The 21,385-nt window shown below is 43.4% G+C and overlaps 1 protein-coding gene across 1 annotated transcript in view; it reads left to right on the top strand.

The window, feature by feature from the left end:
* The first annotated feature begins 2,947 nt into the window (after positions 1–2,947).
* Positions 2,948–21,385, top strand: part of RPS6KA6 (ribosomal protein S6 kinase A6) — a 37,257-nt gene continuing 18,819 nt past the window's right edge. Inside the window, exons 1-6 of the mRNA XM_058813930.1 lie at positions 2,948–3,100; positions 11,457–11,516; positions 15,091–15,207; positions 17,942–18,023; positions 18,821–18,901; positions 19,779–19,858. Of these exons, the coding sequence (XP_058669913.1) occupies positions 3,026–3,100; positions 11,457–11,516; positions 15,091–15,207; positions 17,942–18,023; positions 18,821–18,901; positions 19,779–19,858 (495 nt within the window). The 5' untranslated portion in view covers positions 2,948–3,025. The remainder of the gene's footprint in view (positions 3,101–11,456; positions 11,517–15,090; positions 15,208–17,941; positions 18,024–18,820; positions 18,902–19,778; positions 19,859–21,385) is intronic.

Below are 21,385 nucleotides of genomic sequence, written 5' to 3'. Positions count from 1 at the left end.
GTGCATAAAAGGGACAACTGAGTGCTTGGATTTCATGTTACTGATACTGAACAAGCTGAATTTTGGCTGCAGATCCCATTTATTACTATATTATTATTACTTTAATTTTTATTTTTATTTTTATTCCTTTCCTACTAGGCTCAGTAAAACACTACTCTCAGCAACTTTACCATGCTGTAGAAAGATTTTTGAAGTGAATCTATATTAAGGAACTAATTATTTTGAACCCTTCATCTAATCAAAGTCCTCAGAGGTTTTCATGCTGCTCCTGCAAGGACCTGCTGAGGGGTGGAATGGGCAGAACCTGCTGAACAGAGGAAGGTGCTGAGGTGTCAGAAATATTCAGCTTCAAATTGCTCAGCAGGGATGTGATACCCCCAGCTGAAACCTGGGCACCAAATGAGATCTGATATCCTTGCAGGCAGATTAGATGCTCTAGAAATAGGAGCATATAATATCCAGGTATATAATATTGAAATATTCATTTGAAACCCAAGACATGGGGCCCTGCTCCTCCTAAAACAGTGATTTGCTAATGTATTTTTGATGGTTTATTTCTCTATAAAAGACCATTTGAGGGGGATCTTGCTGATTTTTACATTTCAGTGACATACTGTTGCCTTTTTTATTGAATGCCTGTTGCTTGTTTGGTTGTGAGACCTAGAGTAACAGAAATTCTGAATTTCCTTTTTCTGATATCTACATACATAATAATTTCCCTTTTCCAGCCTTTGACACAAATAACAATCCTAACTCCTTTAATTATTGCTTTCCTCTGAACTTCTCAAATCCCTGGGGATGCAGAACACTTGTTTGCAGCCTGTTATTATTTGGAGCAATGGGAGAAGTCAGACGCAGGAAAACAGCATCTGCCACAGGAGTTTCAGACACAAGTTCTTGTTGAGCACTCCAAGAACTTTCAAAACTCACTTCTCACTTGATTTCCTTTGTATTTAAATAAAATGATGGCACTGATGAAGTATGTACAGATCTAACCTCACAGAAGATTTGGTCACACCAGTGTCACCAGTGCGGACACTGGGATATGGCTGTGTGCACCCACATCCTGCAAATTGTTCCCACCACAACAAAAATAGAGTGACTCGGCCTGAACAATTCTATATTTAAAGCATAAATTCTCTGTCGACATCAACTCCTGTGACTTTGCTCCTCCATTTTCTCACGTGATTTTTATTTTCTGAAGGACAAGCATTCCTGGTACACACCCCAAAACATTTGTCTTCCGTGGTTGAGTTCCAGACCCTTAAAAACAGACTTGCAATGGAAGTGCTCAGGTGCCAGCTGGCTGCAGTGGCACATTTACAATACAATACTCACTCTTCATTCACCTTTGGGAATGGGCACCTTTGGGGGACTGGGAATGGGATCGAATCAAGGACTGGAGCAGCACAGCATCCTACACTTGTCTGTGCACTGGTTGACTTCTGAGCCAAAAAAATCAGCATGGAAAGTGTTTGAGCTGTGGGGTGCACCAGCTTGTTCCCTTGTTTGTGCTCATTTCATAGAAATTATTTGGCAATTAAGAACGGTTTGAGTCTTCCTGTGCTTTATCTAGAGGGCAGGGCTTACTGATAAGTCATGCAGCATGTTCAAATACAAACTGTCATTGAGGCAGCTTTCTAGCCTTTAAAACCACACTTTTGACAGCATCATCTAGTGTATTCCAGCTCCTAAAATCAAACGGTGAAGTGGGAATATTATTTTTTCACGCACGCTCCTTCTCCTGCCCCCGTCGGGCAGTGCTGCCGTGTTTCTCTCCCAACATACATCGGCAAACAAAGGCAGCGGGGCTGGTTTGCCATGAGCCCGGCGAGGCGGCTCCGGGGCCGGTTTGCTCTGAGCCCGGTGAGGCGGCTCGGGGGTCGGTTTACTCCGAGCCCGGTGAGGCGGCTCGGGGGTCGGTTTACTCCGAGCCCGGTGAGGCGGCTCCGGGGCCGGTTTGTTGTGAGCCCGGTGAGGCAGCTCCGGGGCCGGTTTGTTGTGAGCCCGGTGAGGCGGCTCCGGGGCCGGTTTGTTGTGAGCCCGGTGAGGCGGCTCCGGGGCCGGTTTGTTGTGAGCCCGGTGAGGCAGCTCCGGGGCCGGTTTGCTCTGAGCCCGGTGAGGCGGCTCCGCGGCCGCCCCAGCCGCTTCCCGCTGCCCACGGCCCCGCGGGGAGCGGGCTGTGCCTCCCCGCCGCCCGCGCTTCCTGTCCCCACGCCTCGCACGTTCGAAAAAAACAAAACCGAACGAAACTTTTGGGTTTTTTTTTTTTTTTTTTTGTTTTTTTTTTTTCCTCTTCTCTGTCAGCTCCGTGGAACAGCCTCGTTGTGCGGGGCGCGCAGCCGGTGCCCCTCAGCGCCGATCCCTGACAGTCCGCGTCCCCTCATCCCCAACCCTTTTATCACCAATCCCTTGATCCCCGTCCCCTCAGCCGGATCCCCCTCACACCTGTCCCCGCAGTCTCAACTCCAATTCCCTCACCCCAGTTCCTCACCCCCAATCCCCCTCATCCTGCGTCCCCCACCCCCAATCCAGCCACCCCACGCCCCCTCTGACCTGTCCTTCACCCCCAACGCCTCAATTCCCAATCCCCTCATCCCCAACCCCTCCATTCCCAATCCCCTGATCTCCAACCCTTCCATTCCTAATCCCCTCATCCCCAACCCCTCCATCCCCAATCCCTCCATTCCCAATCCCCTCATCCCCAACCCCTCCATTCCCAATCCCCCTCAACGCGGCGGCGCCGCCGCCCGCCCGCAGCCCCGGTGACGTCACCACGCGTCATTCCCCCCCTCCCCATGCAGGGGATTCTCCGTCCCGCCCTGACGTCACCGCGGTGCGGCGCAGGCCCCGCCCCCGCGGGCCGCCATGTTGGGGGCGTGCGCGGGGCAGCGCAGCGCGGCGCCGCCCCCGCCGGCCGGCAGCGCCCGCACCCCGCGCTCCGCTCCGCGCCCCGCGCCCGGCCCCGCGCCGCCCCGCACGGCCCCCGGCAGCGGCCGAGCCGCCGCGGCCCCACAGCCGGGACATGGTGCCGTGCGCGCCGCTGGACGACGAGCCGCAGCCCTGCCACAAAATGGAGCTGTACGTGAGCGGCGCCGAGGTCAGTGCGGGGCGGAAGGGGGGGAACGGGCCGGGCCGGCTCCGCGCCCCGCCGGCACCTGCGCCCGGCCCGGCCTCCCGCGGCCCCTCCGCGCGGGGCTGCGCCGGCCTCGCCCCGCTGCCCCCTCGGCCCGCCCGCCGCGCCCCCGCCTCCCCGGCCCCCCGGCCTGCGCACGGCCGCGACCCGCGCCCGCCCTGCCCTGCCCTACCCGGCCCCGCCGCCCGGCCTCGGTCCCGGCCCGCAGCCCGCGGCCCCCGCCCGCCCCCGCCGTCCCGCGGGCCCGGCCGCCGCCACCGCCGCGCAGCCCCGCGGGCGCCCCGGGCCCGGCCGTGCCCCCCGGGCGCGGGCCGTGACACGTGTGGAGGTAGCGGCACCGGGGAGGCCGGGGCTTTGTGTCGCCTCCCGGCCGCTTCGTGTCACAGGTGTCCCTCCCCACGCAGCATCCGAGGGGTTGGGAACTCACTTTTATGGCCGTAGCTGCTGTGAAAAGTTACTTTAAGTTCTGCGGGAAATTTGCTCGCGCTAACGTGGCTGCGCATCCAGGTAGGTTGTCACTACGGAGGTGCCTTTGCCTTCTCCTGGAATAACTATACATTAATTACTATAAACGCAACGAGCAGAGAGAACCAGGAGTGCCTGGCTGAGGTTGGGGTGCTTAAACGTGGAATAACTTAACTCTGCGTTGGTTATCATAAACACAACGAGCAGAGAGAACCAGGAGTGCCCGGCTGAGGTTTGGGTGCTTAAATGCGTTAAAGAACGAGGAACGACTTCGAGGTATTGCTTAGTGCTCGAGGTGCTTCATCAGCAAGGAGCAAATGCAATTTAAAAGAAAATAAAAGGTAAAACTGGTTCTGTTGCAATGATTCCTGTGCCTCAGCAGAACGTGGTGCTCGAGTATTAAAACTCTGGCACTTTGAAATCAGCAGTGAAGGGTTGTGTATCAGGTATTGTCAGCTATGACAAATAAAAGATTACACCTAGGTCTGTTAGACACACAAAAGATGTTATCTAAACAAAGTTGCTTAAAACTGGTCAGACTTGCTTTCTGTGCACCAGACTCTTCTTATTGCAAGTGAAAAGGGTCTGTAGCAAAACCATCTCAAAGGACAAAATGTGCAAGAGTGAAAGGATGTCCCTTAAAGGGTGTTGTGAAATTTATTTTCCCTGATAAAAATTCAAAGGGGAAAAACAAACCCCAAATTTCTTTGTGCTTTTAATATTTGGGGATTTTAATGCCACTGCCAAGTACTATAATTACTGGATGTGCATCAGATATCAGAAAGTCAGCTGAAGTATGAAGGTTTATTTGTTCATATCGTTTTAAAAGCAGTTTGTTGTAATTGAGGTATGAAACTTAGCGAAGGTCTGAGAACTTTCTTGGTCCTGTTAAACAGTTCTTGAGGAAATATTAGGAGATTATGGCGTATCAGTGATAAAATAATCAGGAGCAGAGTGTTGGAGCTGAGGTGGGCTGTGCATCCCTGGGTGTTTTGTGGCTGGATGAGCCCCCCAGCAAGGGGAGCCAGCAGAGCTCCGGGCAGGGGTGTCCAGCTGAAAGGGCTCTGTGTGTGTGACATCTGAGGGCAACAGTTTGCAGCAGTCACTCTTGAAATTGTATTTCACAAGGTCTGTGTAAAGCCCCTCCAGTTGTGCTCTGATTAAAAGGAGATTTAAAGGTGTTTGTTGTGTTGGGGTTGGCCAGCAGCACTTAGAGCCCATTTGTGCCAAACCAGTTTCTTCAAGTTGAGTGTGAAGTTCCCAAGTGACAGGAACAAACACTTGTGTTGTCATAACCCTTTCCATTAGTGATCTCAGGGGTGTACTGCGCTTCTCACTTGTTGGATTTCTACATCCACGTGCCTTGGGGATTCAACAAAGGTGCATTTTATGTGAAAATGAATTTTGGTGTGGTGTGGCCTTTCTCTTAAATTTTACAGAATTAAGTATAGCTCATAGTATTCGTTACAGCCTTGTATTGGCAGTCTGAGAGATCTCTGACCTTGGCCTTACTGGACCTGCAGTCAACAGAGCTACTGTGAAATAGGTTTTTATTTTGAAGATTAATTTGCGCCTTCTGGTGCTCTTGTCCATCAGCTGTGGCACAGGAGGAGAAATCCGAGAAATGGTTTTCTCAGAGACTCTGCATGTTGACTAAATTTAGGATTATGTTATTAGCAGTGAGTGCATTTCCAGTAGCACTTGTGTTGACTTGGAGTAAAAACACCTGGCCAGGAAAGGAGGTGAGCTTGAAAGTAGGAAACAAATTTTCATGCTTCAAGTGACAAGAGCAGCATGAACTTTTGGAAGAAATTATTGAAGGTCAGGATTGAATTATTTTGCCCTTTATGGCGGGGGTGGTTCTTTGAAGTGCTGAGGATTTGGGGCTGTGCTGTTCATGTGTTTATATTCCTGTGACAGTGTCACTTGTGAAGCTGTTTTGTGGCTCTGGGAATTCCTTAAGCCTAGGTAGGAAGTATCAATGTTGTGCTGTTAAAGCTTCAAATATTCAGTGAATTTCTTTTCCCCTGGATATTGGATTAATAAGTATTTCCATGGTAATAAAAATAGATATGAGGGTGTTGAACTGTTTTAGATTATGAAAATGTAATTACAGTCTACAAAGAAACAGGAAAGTAAACATTAACAATTTACTGACCAAGCTGAATGAAATACAGAAATAGTTGGAATTGGGTTGAATACAGAATTTTGGGCACTTTTTGCCCCTTGAACTGGGAGGATTGCACTTACCACGAGCTCTGTAATTGCTGTAAGCACATGGCTGTTTGCAAGACATGAATATTGTGAATTGCATAAATGCAACCTCCTTCTCAAATACTTACTTTTGCAATAAATACTTCAAGAACCAGTTGCTTAATTGCCTGATTGTGACAAGCAAGACGAGGCTGAAACAAAGAAGTGACTGCAAACTAAAGTATTCTGCTGGAAAACGGGGTGCATTGAAAGTTGCTGCCCTCCAAAAGGATTTTTCATGAGCTGAGCTCTGCTGTTGTTGTGCATGAGCTGCTCCCTTTGCCAGTTGAGATAAATACATCTTTGATTTTGGCCAGTGTTTTCAGTCCCATCTCTGGAGCACGATCTGAGCCCGGTCTGTCAAAGGCCACTGAATTTTGTCAGTGTTAGGAGTTGCATAACTCCTTTGTGAGTAATTACTGGCAGTGACGTGGATGACTCAGCTCTACCTAGTTCGGTGCATCTCAGAATCTCCACAATCGCCTGGTGTTCTGTCAGGAGAGAAAGTAAAACATTGCCCCTCATTTGAGTGCCTCAGCCATTGCTACAATGTACGGATTTTGTAAAGGTCTTGGAGAACAAATTGCCTTTAAAAAAAAAAAATGGGTGCACGGTAATGCTCTTAAAGAGAAAACAATGAGTGTCTTTATGCCCTGAGAAGTGCTGCAATACAGTAATAACGATGGTGGGTTTGTGTACCACCTCTGAAATTGGTTTTGGAAATCTGCTGTAGTATTCTGAGTCTCTGACCAGATCCAGGAGTGTGTTGCAGGTAGCTCACCTTGCTTCCTGCAGGATAACTTTGGAAACACTCCACAATAACCCTAAATCCAAAGAATGATGTGATTTGTTTACTCATCACAGTTAGAATTCTGCTATTTATGTAGTACTTCACTACATTAAGAATAAAATATGAAATAATTGCTTTCCTCAAGTATAAATCTCATCCTTTTCCAGAATTACCTGCCATTAAATATAATTTGGAGACTGGCTGCTTTGTGCCCTTTGATTTAAGGTTATGTACACAGGCAGGAATGAAAAGATCTCAAGTCCTGTGCTAATTCAGTGATCCCTGTGCTTGGGGTCAGCTTTGTGTCTTGTCAGAGCTGGGACTTGTTGGAGGCACACGTAATTTTCCCTTGATCTGATAATGGAAAGGATCAAAATGTTCTTTTAAAATCACTAATTATATGTTGCTGAAGGTTTGGTGTCCTGTCTGAATGTATGATTTATTTGCCACAGGAAAAGAACTTTGTAGCTCTCCCTAGTAACTGATTATGGGTTTCAGGTGTTTTAGATTGCTTGATCTCCTTTTTCACTTGGTGTGTTCGGGAGTGTGAGGGAGTTCAGAGGCCTCTTCCCTTTGTGGGGGGAATTGAGGGAGTGGGGCTGGCCCAGAGTTTGTGTAGGTGGGGAGGGAATGTGCCCAGAACCCTCAGACTCCTCAGACCTATCTCAGGAAATCCTCAGTAGGCCAGTGTGTTGCTAATTAAATTAATGGTGCAAACTCTATAGATGTAATTAAGAATAAATGAGGAACAAATGTGGTCGTCCTGTCAGGATTTTTTTTTCCAAGTCTTTTTGACATAATTGGGATTTCTGATGTAAGCTTCCACTCAAATATTTTGAAATAACTACTTGAAGGTTTCCTTCTGTTTGTGGGGAAGGAAACTGCTTATTCCTGTGTTCATGTGGGAGAACTGGGGTGCAGCTCTGGGAACACCCCATAACTTCCCAAAGGAGCCCAGGGAAGGAGGAGCTGTGGAGGAGACAGGAGCTCTTGGTCACCCTTGGGTAGAATTTTACCTCTTTGAAGCCAGACAAGATTTTAGGTGAGTGCTGCTGAATATTGCTTTTTACTTCTAATTATAGTATGATGATAAAATTCCCAGTTCTGCTTTTTCTAGAATTTTTTAAATTCTGTTTGAATCCCTCAGCAAAGACATTTAAAACCAGGGCAGGATGCACCTGCTTTACATCTTCCACTGCTTTTCCTGGGATTAGGCATTTTTGCTGACCTTTTGCCTGGCCTCTTTCAACCAAAACCTGTAGACCCACCAAGTCCTGAGGGATTTACCATGTAAACACTGAAAACATCCTTAATATGGGAGGGGGGAAGATGGTTCCAGTCTCTGGTGATACTGGGAATACTCTGTTCTGCTGTTCTAATCAGAGGAAGAACATGTGCAATTGTCATTAAGCCTCTTCCCAGCCCTTTGGATATTCTCCAAGGGAGCAGGGATGGTCCCAGCCTTGGGATGTGTTTAACCCAGAGGCACATTGCTGTCAAGGGAGAGGGAATGATCCCAGCCATGGGATTATTTAATCCAGAGGCACATTGCTGCCAGGATAACAGGAATGGTCCCAGCCATGGGATTATTTAATCCAGAGGCACATTGCTGCCAGGATAACAGGAATGATCCCAGCCATGGGATTATTTAATCCAGAGGCACACTGCTTTTAGGATAACAGGAATGGTCCCAGCCATGGGATTATTTAATCCAGAGGCACATTGCTGCCAGGATAACAGGGATGGTCCCAGCTATGGAATGTATTTAATCCAGAGGCACACTGCTTTTAGGATAACAGGGATGGTCCCAGCTATGGAATGTATTTAATCCAGAGGCACACTGCTTTTAGGATAACAGGGATGGTCCCAGCTATGGAATGTATTTAATCCAGAGGCACACTGCTTTTAGGATAACAGGGATGGTCCCAGCTATGGAATGTATTTAATCCAGAGGCACATTTTCCCCTTCTCCCTGGGAGGCAGCTCCCTCAGCCTGCACCTCTGCAGAAGAGTCTGACCTGCCAGGTGCTCTGACCTAAACTTTGAGCTCATCTGTTTACATAGTTCTTTTTGTTATTTTTTACTAATCAACAATTTGGGGTACTTTGTGTCATTTCCACATTGTGTGTTTGGAAAGTGTCGTCAGTGTTTGCCTAAAAGTCTGAGTTCAGTTTGTGTTTTCCTGAGTTAATATTTAAAATGCTCACTTGTAGGACTTGAGCAGCACTGAGCAGCAGAATGATTGAAAGATGAAGGAATCTCCTTCACCATCCTAGTATTGGCTTCTTTCACCTGTTCTTTTTATAGAGAGCTGTGCTTTTTAATTCTCAATAATAAATTTGTGCATTTGTAGCTATTTAGTAAGTAATGACTTAGAGGTTAAAATCATTCTGTTCTATATGTTTGTGCATAAATATTCATGAATAAATCTCTGAAAGGAGCCTCACTTGGCTGTGGGAGCTGTGCATTTTGTATCTGGTTTCCACAGAGGTGGGAAATAAGTATTAACTGTCACTTTTCTTTTTTGCCAGCTTCTGGTTATTGAAACTCAGCCAATTAAGTGACTGTACAAGACAGTAATGATTTGATTTTTGTCATTGACTTTTTTTAGCTGAATTACTTAACAAGCCACCAGACTTTGGGTTCTATTCCAACAAGTTTGCAGATTTTTGTTCCTTGGCTTTCTTTAATGGACAGTGACCAGGATTCATAAACAAATATGGCAAAAGTGTAGTTGTGTGTATCAGGCAATAAAAGCAGCTTCGTGTCCTTGAACAGCATAGAAATTGGCAGGTGTCCCAGTCTGTATCAGTACAGAGAGACTGGACAGGAAAAAACAAACACAAACCAAGGAGCAACAGTGAAGGGGAAAAGTGTATGATAGGAAATTGTTAATTAAGATGATTACCTGCCATAAAAATCCAATAGCTTTAGTGCACTTGATTTGCCAGCAAGTTGAAAGTGCATTAAATGGTGTTCTCAGGAAGAACCTAGATGAAATAACACATTGATTTTGGGTTCACAACCCCGTTCCAGCCCCATTTTTGTATCTCTATTGTTTTCAGTGTATCTATAGTTCTTCTGATTGGTGGTGTTGGTTCCAGAGCTTACATTTAAGTAACAAAACTTGGGAAATGTTGCCCATCTTCATAGAAAGAAAAGGTGAAATGCACAATAAAATCACTTTGAATTGAAGTCCATGAAGGAACAATGTTGTTACATTTCTGAGCATCAGCAGTAGAAACCCAGTTTAGTTCCAAAAAAGCTTTTTGGATAATTTTGGTGGACATCACATTGTTTCACACTTGAATGTAATTTATGGTGTTGTGAAAAGAAATTGCATAGAATTGAGGATGGAGGTCAGAGCTGGGCTGAACTTTGGTGTTGCTGTTGGATTTATTCAGTTAATTTGTACAATAACAACCATAGTGAGTGTCTTGTCCTTCCCACTGTCTAATCTGTGAAAAAAAAATGCAAAAAAAGAAATAAGTTATGTAGCAAATGAGTAGCTGGATCCAGGTAATGCAGGAGTGATTTTTGGCTGTTAGAGCTCGGGTGGCAACACATGAGAGATGAATGATGGGCTTGGGTTGGAGCTACATTGGTTAAACTGAGTTATGGTAAATAGAAACTTGTGGAGTGAAAATAAATGAAGCTTTGTGCTATTTCCTTGTTCTGTTTTTCTGTTTTGTCTTTTTCTTTTTTCCCCAGTGAGGATATAGTCCAAAAATAAGTGCCAGTATCTTGCTACAAAAACTGGAGATTTAATTTTATCAAAAGCATTAATTTGTGAATTAACTCTTCACAGCTCTACTCCAAACTGGAGTCTGTGGCAGCAGTGGAAGTGGTTGAGGGTTTGCCTGGGTGACAGAGATGTGGTACAAACCTGTCCCTCCAGACTCTGCCTTTGGTTGTGAGCACAGGAATTTGGGGGGATTTCTCTGCAGTCCTATGTTTTACCAACTCCCATGCTGACAGCAACACCATATTCCAAAAAAAGTCATTACCCAGCCTAACAGTTTAATTGGTTCAACTTGGTTTTCAGAAAAAAAAGTTGGAGTTTTCTTATGTCATTTCTAGTTACTATTAATGTGAGACCTGTGCCATATAAAGGTAGAGATGCTGAACAATTAATATATAAATAAATTAGCAATGATTACGAGCAAAATCCATAATGACATTCATCCATTTTTGTCAAGTATTTCCAGTTTTTAATGACTGCTTTGCATGTCTGAACAGAACATGTCCTTCATATTTCTGGGTTTTGGTTGGTTTTTCAGTTCCAGCACTGAATTATTTGTGACTTAGAGAGTGCTTAAACTGAGTTTGGGGTTTTTTTCTCTGCAGCTGTGGGTTTGGTAATTTCAAAAAGGCTTGGAATCGCTTTTGCATCTTTTCCCTTTAAACTGCAAATTAATTTTCCTTAGAAAACTCTAGGTTTCTGAAAAGCATCTGCAGCATAAGTTACATGCATAACTGAGGAGTTCTGCATTAGTGTCATCTTGTAGGAGTGGTATCTAGCTTTTAAAGGAGTTTTAAATTAATCCCAATTAAATAACACTGGCATAATAATAATAATGATGGCATTTACAAAGGGAGATGCTAAATGATACATAAGGGAGATGCTAAATATAACTACTGAGTAGTAGTGTTTGTTTGAAACTACAGCTTTAAATTAGAGCAACCCCACCACCAGCTCTCACTTGTGTGCTCTGAAATGTAAATTGGTCAAGTTTTGAACTCTTATTAATTTGAAATTGCTGGGTCTTAATGATGTTTTTCTTTTTATTTTTTGTTTTTTTTTCCCTGCAGTTAAATGGCCTTAAAATGGCAGATGAGCCTATGGAAGAAGGTGAACCATATTCCTACCATGTAAGTGTTTGATTCCTGCTCTCTTCAGCCACTCATTAGCATGACCTCCTGTTGCAGCAGAATTGCTGCATTCCCTGCTCTTTAATAACTTCTGAACCCATCATTTCATTGAACAATATCTGAGGAGACTCTGAGTCTCAAGGATGGCTTTGGAAATTAGTACCTGGCTAGGGACTGTGGTAAATGCCTTGTTTGGGAACTCCGCTGCAGGAGGCAGAGCTTCATGGAAACATTCCCTGTGCTGGAGGGGGCATTTGTGGATCCCTCACCCTCAGAAATGCCCAGGCCAGCCTGGGACCTTTCACACAGAGTGCTGAATGCTGCTCTTGCTGCAATCACTCATTCTGCCTTGGTAGTTTTTAGTGTAGCTGCTGTACCTTCAGCTCAAAGGTATTTATTTCTGCTTTTTTAGAGCAGAATTAATGTGCACACCAGTGTGTTAATTGTGCTTTTATGGAGAAATATCCCAGGTAAGCCCCTCTTGAGGTGGGTTTTGCCCAGTGCCTGTTCAGGAGATGCTGAACTTGAGTGTTCTGTTAAACCTTGCACTAAACTTGAGGCTCACCTGTGTGTGGTGGAATGCCTGAGTGCCCATGGAAACATTGGCCAGCATTTCTCAGCACACTCCTCCTTGTGTTTAGGGTCACAAAGGTTTCTGTTGCTCAGAGAGTCCCTGGCAGTGCCCAAGGCCAGGCTGGACAGGGCTTGGAGCAGCCTGGGACAGTGGAAGGTGTCCCTGCCATGACGGGGTGGCACGGGCTTTAAGGACCCAAACCAGTCTGGGATTGTGGCATAAATCAATTTTATCACCAGCTGTAACCACTGCTTTGTGCTACAGTAACAACATTTATAAGGAAGGGATTTGGAAATGAAGTCTTGGCACAGACCCTCGTGCTGCCTGGACATTTTCTGGTGTGGAGTGGGTAAATCAAGTGTCAGAGTGGTCTCACATGTAGCAAGGAAAGGAGCAGAGGATTGTCTGAGTTTTCTACTGCTCTAGAACAGGATGAGGAGGTTGCTGAGCTCTGGAGCCACATTCCAGGGAGCTGTGACAAAGCCAGCACTGATCCCAGTGTTCTTTGGCTCCCTGGCTCCTGGAGAACCTGCTGGGAGCAGGGAAGAGTTGAGTTCCCTCTTGTGCAAGGCCACTGGGTGGGAGCTGGTGCCTCAGCTTGGGAAGAAATTTGCTGCTCAAGCAGCAGAGCACAAAATGAGAGAACCAAATTTGTAGTTCGTGGAGGCCAAAGTAGAAATGAAAATGAAAGTGGCTTGGAGCTGCTCAGCTCTGTGTGCTCATTCCTTGGTGGTGATGAAAAGGTCTCTTACCTCAGTCAAGCCAATTTTTAGTATCTTAATTGTAGTTAAGTAAGTGAAATTATATAGACATCTTTTGTGAAGATAAAACACTTTATATAAAAAAAAAAACAACCTCATTTCATCCATCTCAAGTTAGTCTTTATTTGCATGGAAAACATTTCTCTCCTGAGTTCACATTTAGAAATCCTCTCAGTCTCCTCAGCAACCACGTGTGATGTCACAGGCTAATGGCTCGAGGTGGGTGATAAACACAGGAGAGGCTGAACTCTTAAAGAGCTTTTCTCATGCAAAGTTTCACGGTGTTAGGGAATACAAATTAGGATGGTGAAGAAAAAAGGCTTCTAAATAGAATATTTACATATTTCATAGCAAGAAGCAGCCATTAAGTCTGTTGTACAACTTGGTGTGTAATTAGACAACTTGCTGCTTTCATCTGTCATCAGATGGCTTCAAAATGCTGCTGTTCTTACCTGCCTTAAATTAGGCATGTGTTTAAAAAGTAAAGGAAAATGAAAAGATAGGTGTATCTGTGCTCTGAGAGCATAAGTGACAGTCACCAAGGGGCGTGGATGAGGGGAAGTTGGGATTTTACAGTGTGTCATCAGGGTTTGTGACCAAAGAGGGGAATAAAGTGGCTTGGTTGTGAATTACAGAATTCACTTTGTTTTCCAGCAGTGCCTGGTGTTCATACCCACCTTGTGTGGGAAGCAGGCAGGACCAACAGGCCTTTCCCAGAAGGAGGATGAAATAAGAGAGGGGAGGGGAAGGGACTGGTGTGCAGCAGCAGCTGGACTGCAGTTTGGGAATATACCAAGATGTTTGTTTGGACTCTCTTTCCCCCTCTGGACAAGCAAAGCAATTAAGGCAGAAGCAATTAATGCAGTGTGATGATTGCTTCTTTTTTTTTTTTTTCTTTAATTACTGCAGCATATACAAATTCAGATGACCAGATTTCTACTCTGAATTTCTGTGTAAAACCAGAATTTCATCCAGGTCCTTCTGTATGAGCTGTGATAAATCTGATTGGAAGTTTTAATGCTCAGCTCTGGGCAGTAAGTTCACCTGACTGCAGAATGATGTTCTTTCCAAAACTGTTTCATCAGTGCTCAGGTCCTTTCCTGGTGCTGTTTGCCCTTCTCATCAGGGGCTGTAACTCACAGGAGGTTGGTGGGGAGGTTTTCTGGTCTCTGCTAAGAGAAGCTTTTAAATGAGGCTTGAAGAGAGGACAGGAGACAGCTGATCATCATTTGGTGCCCCAAAAGTGAATTCATGCCAATCAGATGGGATTTTCACTTGTGATTTTGTTGCGTACAAGAATTTTGTTGATTTTCTTGCTGGGGCTGAGGGTGTTGCTCCTTTTCCACCTGCAAGCTGAGGTTGCTGTTGTGGGCCTCAGGTTTTAATTCCAAGGCTGCTTCTTTTGACACCTTGCTTGTTTTGGCTCTCAGAAACTTCTCTTACACCACAAAAGCTGCAATCCATCATGGGATTTGTGTCAGCAGGAACATTTGTCTTTTCACAACTGGGGCTGCTGTGCCCTGCTTTGCTGAAGGTGAGAGGCACATGAGACAGTCAGGAGAGCATTAAATCACTCACCTAGCTGAGAATTACCCTCAGCTGTCTGAAGGAGGTCCCCACACAGGATAATCTTCCCAGGAGCTCTGCACCCCAGAGCTGTTTCTTCTCTTGGATGCAAGAATTCTCAGAGTCCTTAAGATGACTCATCTCTTATTTATGGTCTTCAAATGCTGCCTGTTCCTCCAGCTACAAATGGATGACCAGAGTTATTATTTGCTGCTTTGAAAAGCAATAATTACCCCAAATGATGAAATTCAATTTGGCTTTCATTAAGACTTATTTCAGGAAGGGGGAAAGATGAGAAGAGTAATCACTGGGAAAACTAAAGCTGCTAAGCAGAGGTGAAGCTCAGAAGTCTTGGTTTAAAAATCTGGGCATTTTTTCCTTTCATGTAAAATAATCCAGCTTTTCTGTAGTTGAAATATTTATGGCAAAAGGAAATGAGCATTCTTTGAAAATTTTCCTTCAGTTTAGAAATTTTAGATGCATCTGTTTAAGAAAAGAAAGATGGGAAAATTCTTCATTTGAACAGTTTTTCTTTAAGCCTTATTAGAATTTTAAATATTTTACTAAAATAAAACTAAAGAAAGAAAAATCCAGGTATTTACATGCACTTTTAACAAGACTTAGTTACTGCAGGCCTGCTCACTGTTGTGTTTTGTTTGCTTTGAAATCACAGGATGAAGGAAGTGTGAAAGAAATTCCTATTACACATCATGTGAAAGAAGGATGTGAGAAAGCAGACCCAGCACAGTTTGAACTACTTAAGGTTCTTGGACAGGGATCATTTGGAAAGGTAAGATGATAAACTTGTTCCATAGACCTGTCCAGACATTCCAGGGAAACAGGGGCCAGCAGAGCTGCTGGGAATGTTTGAAAATTTGTTGAGTAATGGAATCCATTCCCAGCCCTGCTCCAGAGCCATGGGCAGAACCTTCTGAAGGAAATGCTTGTTTGTCTTTTGGTGATGGGACTTGGCATACTGGGAATATTTGGCTTTTTTCAAGACACAAAATCTGTATTTATGTAGCTACAGAAGAGTTGATTGTGGCAGTTGGGAACTTAACCTGAAATAAATTTCCCAGCTTACTTACTTTTTCTAGTTTGCTGTATTTATCAAGTGATCTCCACCTAAAAGACCCAAATTATTCAAATGGCACAGAGAAGAAATATGGCAGAGTTTTTGTTACAATATTTTCCTTTTGTAATGTGCCACTGGGTGTCACTTTGCAGAAATGAAGGTGAAAATCTGATCTCTGTCACTGTGTTGAAACACAGTAGCTGAAATATTAATCCTAGTGTATAGGAAGGTAATTAATTTTTTAAAACCAGTCTCAAACTACATCTTTTGCAACATCTAAAGTAGTCAATCAGCTTTACATTTGTTCCCATTTTCCTGTTCTTCTGCTGATTCTTTGTGTGTCTCTAGGCAGGAACAAACCTCTGCATAAAATACAGTGAGAGAGGAAGAAGCTGACATTAGGGAGGCATTCTGTGCACAAGTGATGATGTAGAGAACAGACTTGAAATATTCCTCAGTATTTTGAGGTTGCAGAAACACTTCTTGATAATGTTCATTGCCAATTCCCTCACACACTTCTCGCTGTAGGAGCCTGAAAAGGCTCCATATATTTATTACTCCTGATTTGAGGTGCCTGGAGCCACCTGAGGGTTCAGCACAGCCAGCCCTGCCTCAGATTTGGCTTCCAGAGCTCAGGGTTCTGCCAGCCTCAGGAGGGCTCCTGTTTGCAATGCCAACAGCTGGGCCAGATGTGCTCTGAGGCTTTGGAGTGCTGGCAGTGCCTCTCCAGGTGCTGCGCACCTGAGCTCAGAGCTCTTAACTCTGTTTTTTCCTGTGAAAAGAGAAAACAAACAGGAGGGTCAGTGCCTGTTGCCCTCATGGTGTTTTCTCTTCCCAGTTTCTGCTCCCAGGCTGCGTCCTTTGGGTTTGGCAAACACCAGGAGGGGTTTCCTGCAAACTGCTATTGACATCAGAGCAGGATTTAATAATCCCACAGAAATAAAGAGTTAAACCTGGAGCCTGCTCTTGACATCAGTGCAGGATTTAATCATTCCACAGAAATAAAGGGTTAAACCTGGAGCCTGCTTTTGACATCAGAGCAGGATTTAATAATCCCACAGAAATAAAGAGTTAAACCTGGAGCCTGCTTTTGACATCAGTGCAGGATTTAATCATTCCACAGAAATAAAGGGTTAAACCTCCTGAATTACTGAATTCTCTTCATTCTCTCAGGAATGATGTGCCTTTGGAGTTCTGGACAATTTGTCTGCAAATTAAATAAATAGGTGGTGGTTCAGTAGTTTGCACTATTTTTATACTAGCTAAAATTTGTAACTTGCACACAAATTTCTCATGTTCTCACAAATTATTTGTTGTTAAGACTAAAATATTACTATGTACTTATTATTAATATTTTATAATTGTGATTGTATTAATCTCCAGCTGTTTTCTTAGTTGCTGGTGTTTAAATTCTCCCTATTTTCTGTCACCTTGGCCTGTAGGAGAGCACTGTTGTAGGTCAGTTATTGTGCAAAACTTATTAAAACAAAAAGCCAGACAACCTTGAAACACAATATTTTTCTTCTAACCAGAGCTTAAAATAAAAACAACCCCTCTCCCAACCTTGTACAACTTAGTCATAACAGTGCTTGAATTTCTGATTCTAGACTGGAAAATTTGACAAGATCGTTGAAAAAATTTATATAATTTCTAGATATAAATAAATTAATTGTAAATGAAAGACTGGGTAAGGTGAGATCAGAGAGGTAATTGTAGGGAGCGCTTGACTTTCTCTTGTGATTTGTATGTTGTGGTTTTTTGTTTTTGTAAACATAACTTATTAATCCATAACTAATAATTGCTATTACAAGAACAGCAATTTAGAAGTAGGAGCACATATCAAACCATTTTGTAAACTGGAAGATCTGGTGGTTAAGAATTAGTGTAGCTCCATGTCTTTGTAGTGCAGTGTTTTATCTAATATGCTTTTCTCAGTGTCGAGTTGTATCCCATCTATCTTTAAAACTCTTCTGGAGAGAAAAAGTAGAAAAACCTGTTGGAGTTGCTATTCCAGAGGGAAAGGGTGCTTTGATCTTAAATGGTGAGGTTTCCTTGCTTTCATCTCACCACTTGTACAGAATTCATTAATAAAAATGAATGTTTGATATTTGATACTTGGGTCTTAAGCCTCAAAAACCTCTTGGGAGGTGCAGACCAGGCAGAATTGTCATTCTCCAAGAAAGTGATAGAAGGAAACATCTTTCTGTAAGAACTTCTTTGATAAATCAGGAGAGAATCCAGAGTTTCTGGGCAGTGTCATGCTTCAGAGAGCTTGGTGCTTTGCAGCTCTGGTCTGATCAAGGAATTTTGCTCTTCCTTTAAAGGTGTGTGCTTGGTGCAGAGCACTGGAAGCTGCCTGACATTAACGGGAGCTTCGCAAATGCTTTGTGAGAGTTTGGGTTTGATTACCAAGCTTGCAGTGATTTAAAAATGGGCTTTGTATTGCCAGGTCTTCCTCGTGAGGAAGATAATTGGGCCTGATGCTGGGCAGCTTTATGCAATGAAAGTGTTGAAAAAAGCTTCTTTAAAAGGTAGGTTTGTCTTTCAACTGAGACTTTGGACAATGGGGTTTAGTGCACCTGTATTTAAAAACTTTTTTTAATCCTAAATATTTGTCAGTGAGTTCAAAATTCTTCTCTGACAGGAGGTTTTTTTTGGAGTAACTTGTAAGTTCATGTTTAAGTACTATTTTAAATCTGGCCAGGTAGCTTTAATTATGTGGTCAGAAATGTCCTTTCAAAGTTTAAAATTGGATTATTTAATTCTGTTTAGACTTTTCATTATATGAAAACGAGTTAATTTCATAAACAGTTTTCCTTTTGTCTTTTGTTAAGTCAGAACTCTGCTGTGGTTAAAATTAAGTCATTCCCTTGTTCCAGGAGCCAGAACAATTTAATTCAGTGTTCAGAACAATTTAATTCAGTGTTTTGGCTTTCAGGAGACACTTGAATGTGTGTGAGTCCGCTGTGTGTAAATAGAGCTTTACTGTTAAAGGGGAAAAAGTAATCTTAAAAATATTTTATATTCAGGACAGAGAATTAATTCAAAAATTGAAGTTGGGAATGTAGATAAGAGCTTTTTTCTTGAAAGCAGTATGGATTATCTCAAAATATGGAGATGTGCTGGAAATGCAGTGAGGCAAAGAAGAAAGCTGGGGCAGGCAGGAAACAAACCAGAGTCCTGCTGTCTGAAAGGAGGAGTTTTGTGGGAGACTTTAACATTAAAAAACAAATCAGGTGATGAGGGCAGAGATTCCTTTAGCCAGCAAAGCCTTTCTGTGTGCTGCTAAATGCATTTGTGTCCCACTGTTGTTGTTTCTCTCCCTCAGTTCGGGACAGGGTCCGCACCAAGATGGAGCGCGACATCCTGGTGGAGGTGAACCACCCGTTCATCGTCAAACTGCACTATGGTGGGTCCCTGTGCTCTGCCCCTTCCTCCCCTGCCCCAGGCCACAGCTGCTCCTGCTCTCCCTCACTTGTGGAGGGCCCACATTAGCTTCTAGCACTTGGGAAAATAAAAAAGGAGTGTAAATATGTAGCTGTAGAGAAGTTTTGTAGTGGATATTTTCACCCCCCCGACGTCCGGGAGGAATGATGAGGAGGACTCCATCTTATCAGAAGGCTAATTAATTGCTTTATTATCCTATATTATTCTATACTGTATTACATGACATCTAAACTGAATCTGCCAAGCTTCCAACTGCACAGAACTCGTGACTGTCACCCAACAGTCCCCACACACACACCTGGCCCTGACAGGCCAAGGAAACAGAACACCCTCACTTTGGGTAAACAGTGTCCATATTGCATTCTCCTATTGCACAAACACAGGCACAGCAAATAAGGATTGTTTTTCCTTTCTCTGAGGTTCAGAGAATGTGAATCTCAGGAATATTCTTGGGAAGTTGTGCCTTGCTTTTCTCTGTGAAGAGAAATGTGGCTACACGCGCTCTTGTAAGAACTTTCTGAAACTTTATGTTCAAGTTCTGCAGAGGTTTTGTACTTTGCATTGATTTAAACCAAACCACAGTAATTTATGTCCTTCCCTGTTTGACAAAGGAGAAATAAAAGAACATTATTTTAATCATCTCTCATGACTAAGATTTTCTTCTGTGAAGAAGCAAGGAATCATTCAATAAATTACCTCATGTGCTGAATTATTTCACTTCCACAAGCAAAAGTATTGCCTGTGATTGAAATTTCCTACTTGTAAAAGCATTCAGATTTGTTTTGTAGCTTTGTCATACAACTATTGATTTTTATTTACTTTTTTAAAATTTTTTTAAGCCTTTCAGACTGAAGGGAAGCTCTATTTAATATTGGATTTTCTCAGGGGAGGAGATGTATTCACACGATTATCCAAAGAGGTAAGTACCTAAAATTTTATCTCCACTCACTCTTAGACAGGGGTTGGGTTTTGTTGGTACCTTCTAAACCTGTTTTCCCCCATTTTTTTGTCGTAGTGAAGTTTTTAATAACTTTTGGGCTTTCCTTACATATCCTAGATTCTGTTCTATCCTTAAGAAACCCGAGTGTTTAGTGATGAGTAGCCCAAGTTTTAATTTGGCATCTGCAAAGTACAGTTCTTTTGTCTAAAAATGTTTTGTTGCTTGGAAACACAACTGAAGTAAATGAATATTTAGCACTGAGGGAAGGGGATGTGTAGTTCTCATGCTCTTAGTCAGCTTAGGTGCTCCTGGAATCCTGCAGCTCTGAGAGCTTTCTGCTGCACTGTAAAATTGCCTGGTGCTGCCATGCCAGTGCTCATCCTGAATCCCACAGAGTGGGAACACAAAGTGCTTCTGAGCCCACTCCCCTCCATCCAGCCCTGCCACACAACTGGACCTTGAATTTTTCATTTCTATTTTGGTTTCCTGGAGGGAGAGCTCCAGAGGAGGGGATGGGATGCAGCTACAGGCTGTTGTTGTTTTTTTAAAACATTTGCCATCAAATATTTATCACATGTTACCTTGAGTGTTATGAACACGTTTAGAAGACTTTTATTTTCTTATGGCAAACCTTTTATAAAGATCTAAATTTTTAATGGCAGTTTCTCAACAGCTTCACAGCAAGTGAGGTTTTCAGTGTTTTCACTACTGTAAATCCATTTATATTGCCAAAGCACTGGAAAAGCCACTTTCTTAAATGAGAAAACTGTTATCTGATTCTTTTCATGGCATGGGGGAGGTTGTTTATTCCCAGTATGTAAGGCCAGGAGAGTTTTTTCCCCTTATACTTCTCATAAAAATAAAGATTTTCCTTTAGGAACAGGCAAAAGAGAGAGAATTTAAAGGCATTTTTGTTAAAAGCTGAGATTGGTAACACAGTGATTATATCTAAGAATTGAGCTCAGAATTAATTAATCTGGAAGCTAAAATGGCTGTTAGAAACTTCAAGTGACCAACTTGTCCTGGCTTATTGGAGCAGGAGGTAGGAAAGAGGTCAGGCTTTGATATGGAATGTCCAATTCCAGAGGGAGTTCTGGAATAGCAGGAGGAGCTGTTCTGTTGCACTAACCCAGCTGGGATTATCCCCCATGGAACATCTCAAATAAGGGATGCTGTCCATGAGGACTCTTGCTGGGGGTTGAAAGAGAGAGGTGTTCCCTGTGAGAATCAAGAATTCATAATTCTCAAGTTTTCTTACTGTTAAGACCCCCTGTTTTTTGGAACACTTAAGTTACCTTTTATACTGGCTTTTATGTACATAAATATGAAAAAATCAGGTTTTTATTTTCTGGTGGGAATGGGAAGTAGTTTCAAAAGTCCATGGACAATGCACATGAGGATAAATTCCCTGTGGCACTCTATACTTTGCACACCAGGATTATTTTAAATTCATTTGGTTTAGTATGAAGTTATTAAAGTTATTGAAGTTATTTTGTTGGTCTTTAA

The sequence above is a fragment of the Ammospiza caudacuta genome, chromosome 14 (assembly GCF_027887145.1).
Source record: "Ammospiza caudacuta isolate bAmmCau1 chromosome 14, bAmmCau1.pri, whole genome shotgun sequence".
Lineage (NCBI taxonomy): Eukaryota > Metazoa > Chordata > Aves > Passeriformes > Passerellidae > Ammospiza > Ammospiza caudacuta.
The sequence above is the reverse complement of the archived record's forward strand: the minus strand, read 5'-3'. Positions and strand labels throughout refer to the sequence as shown.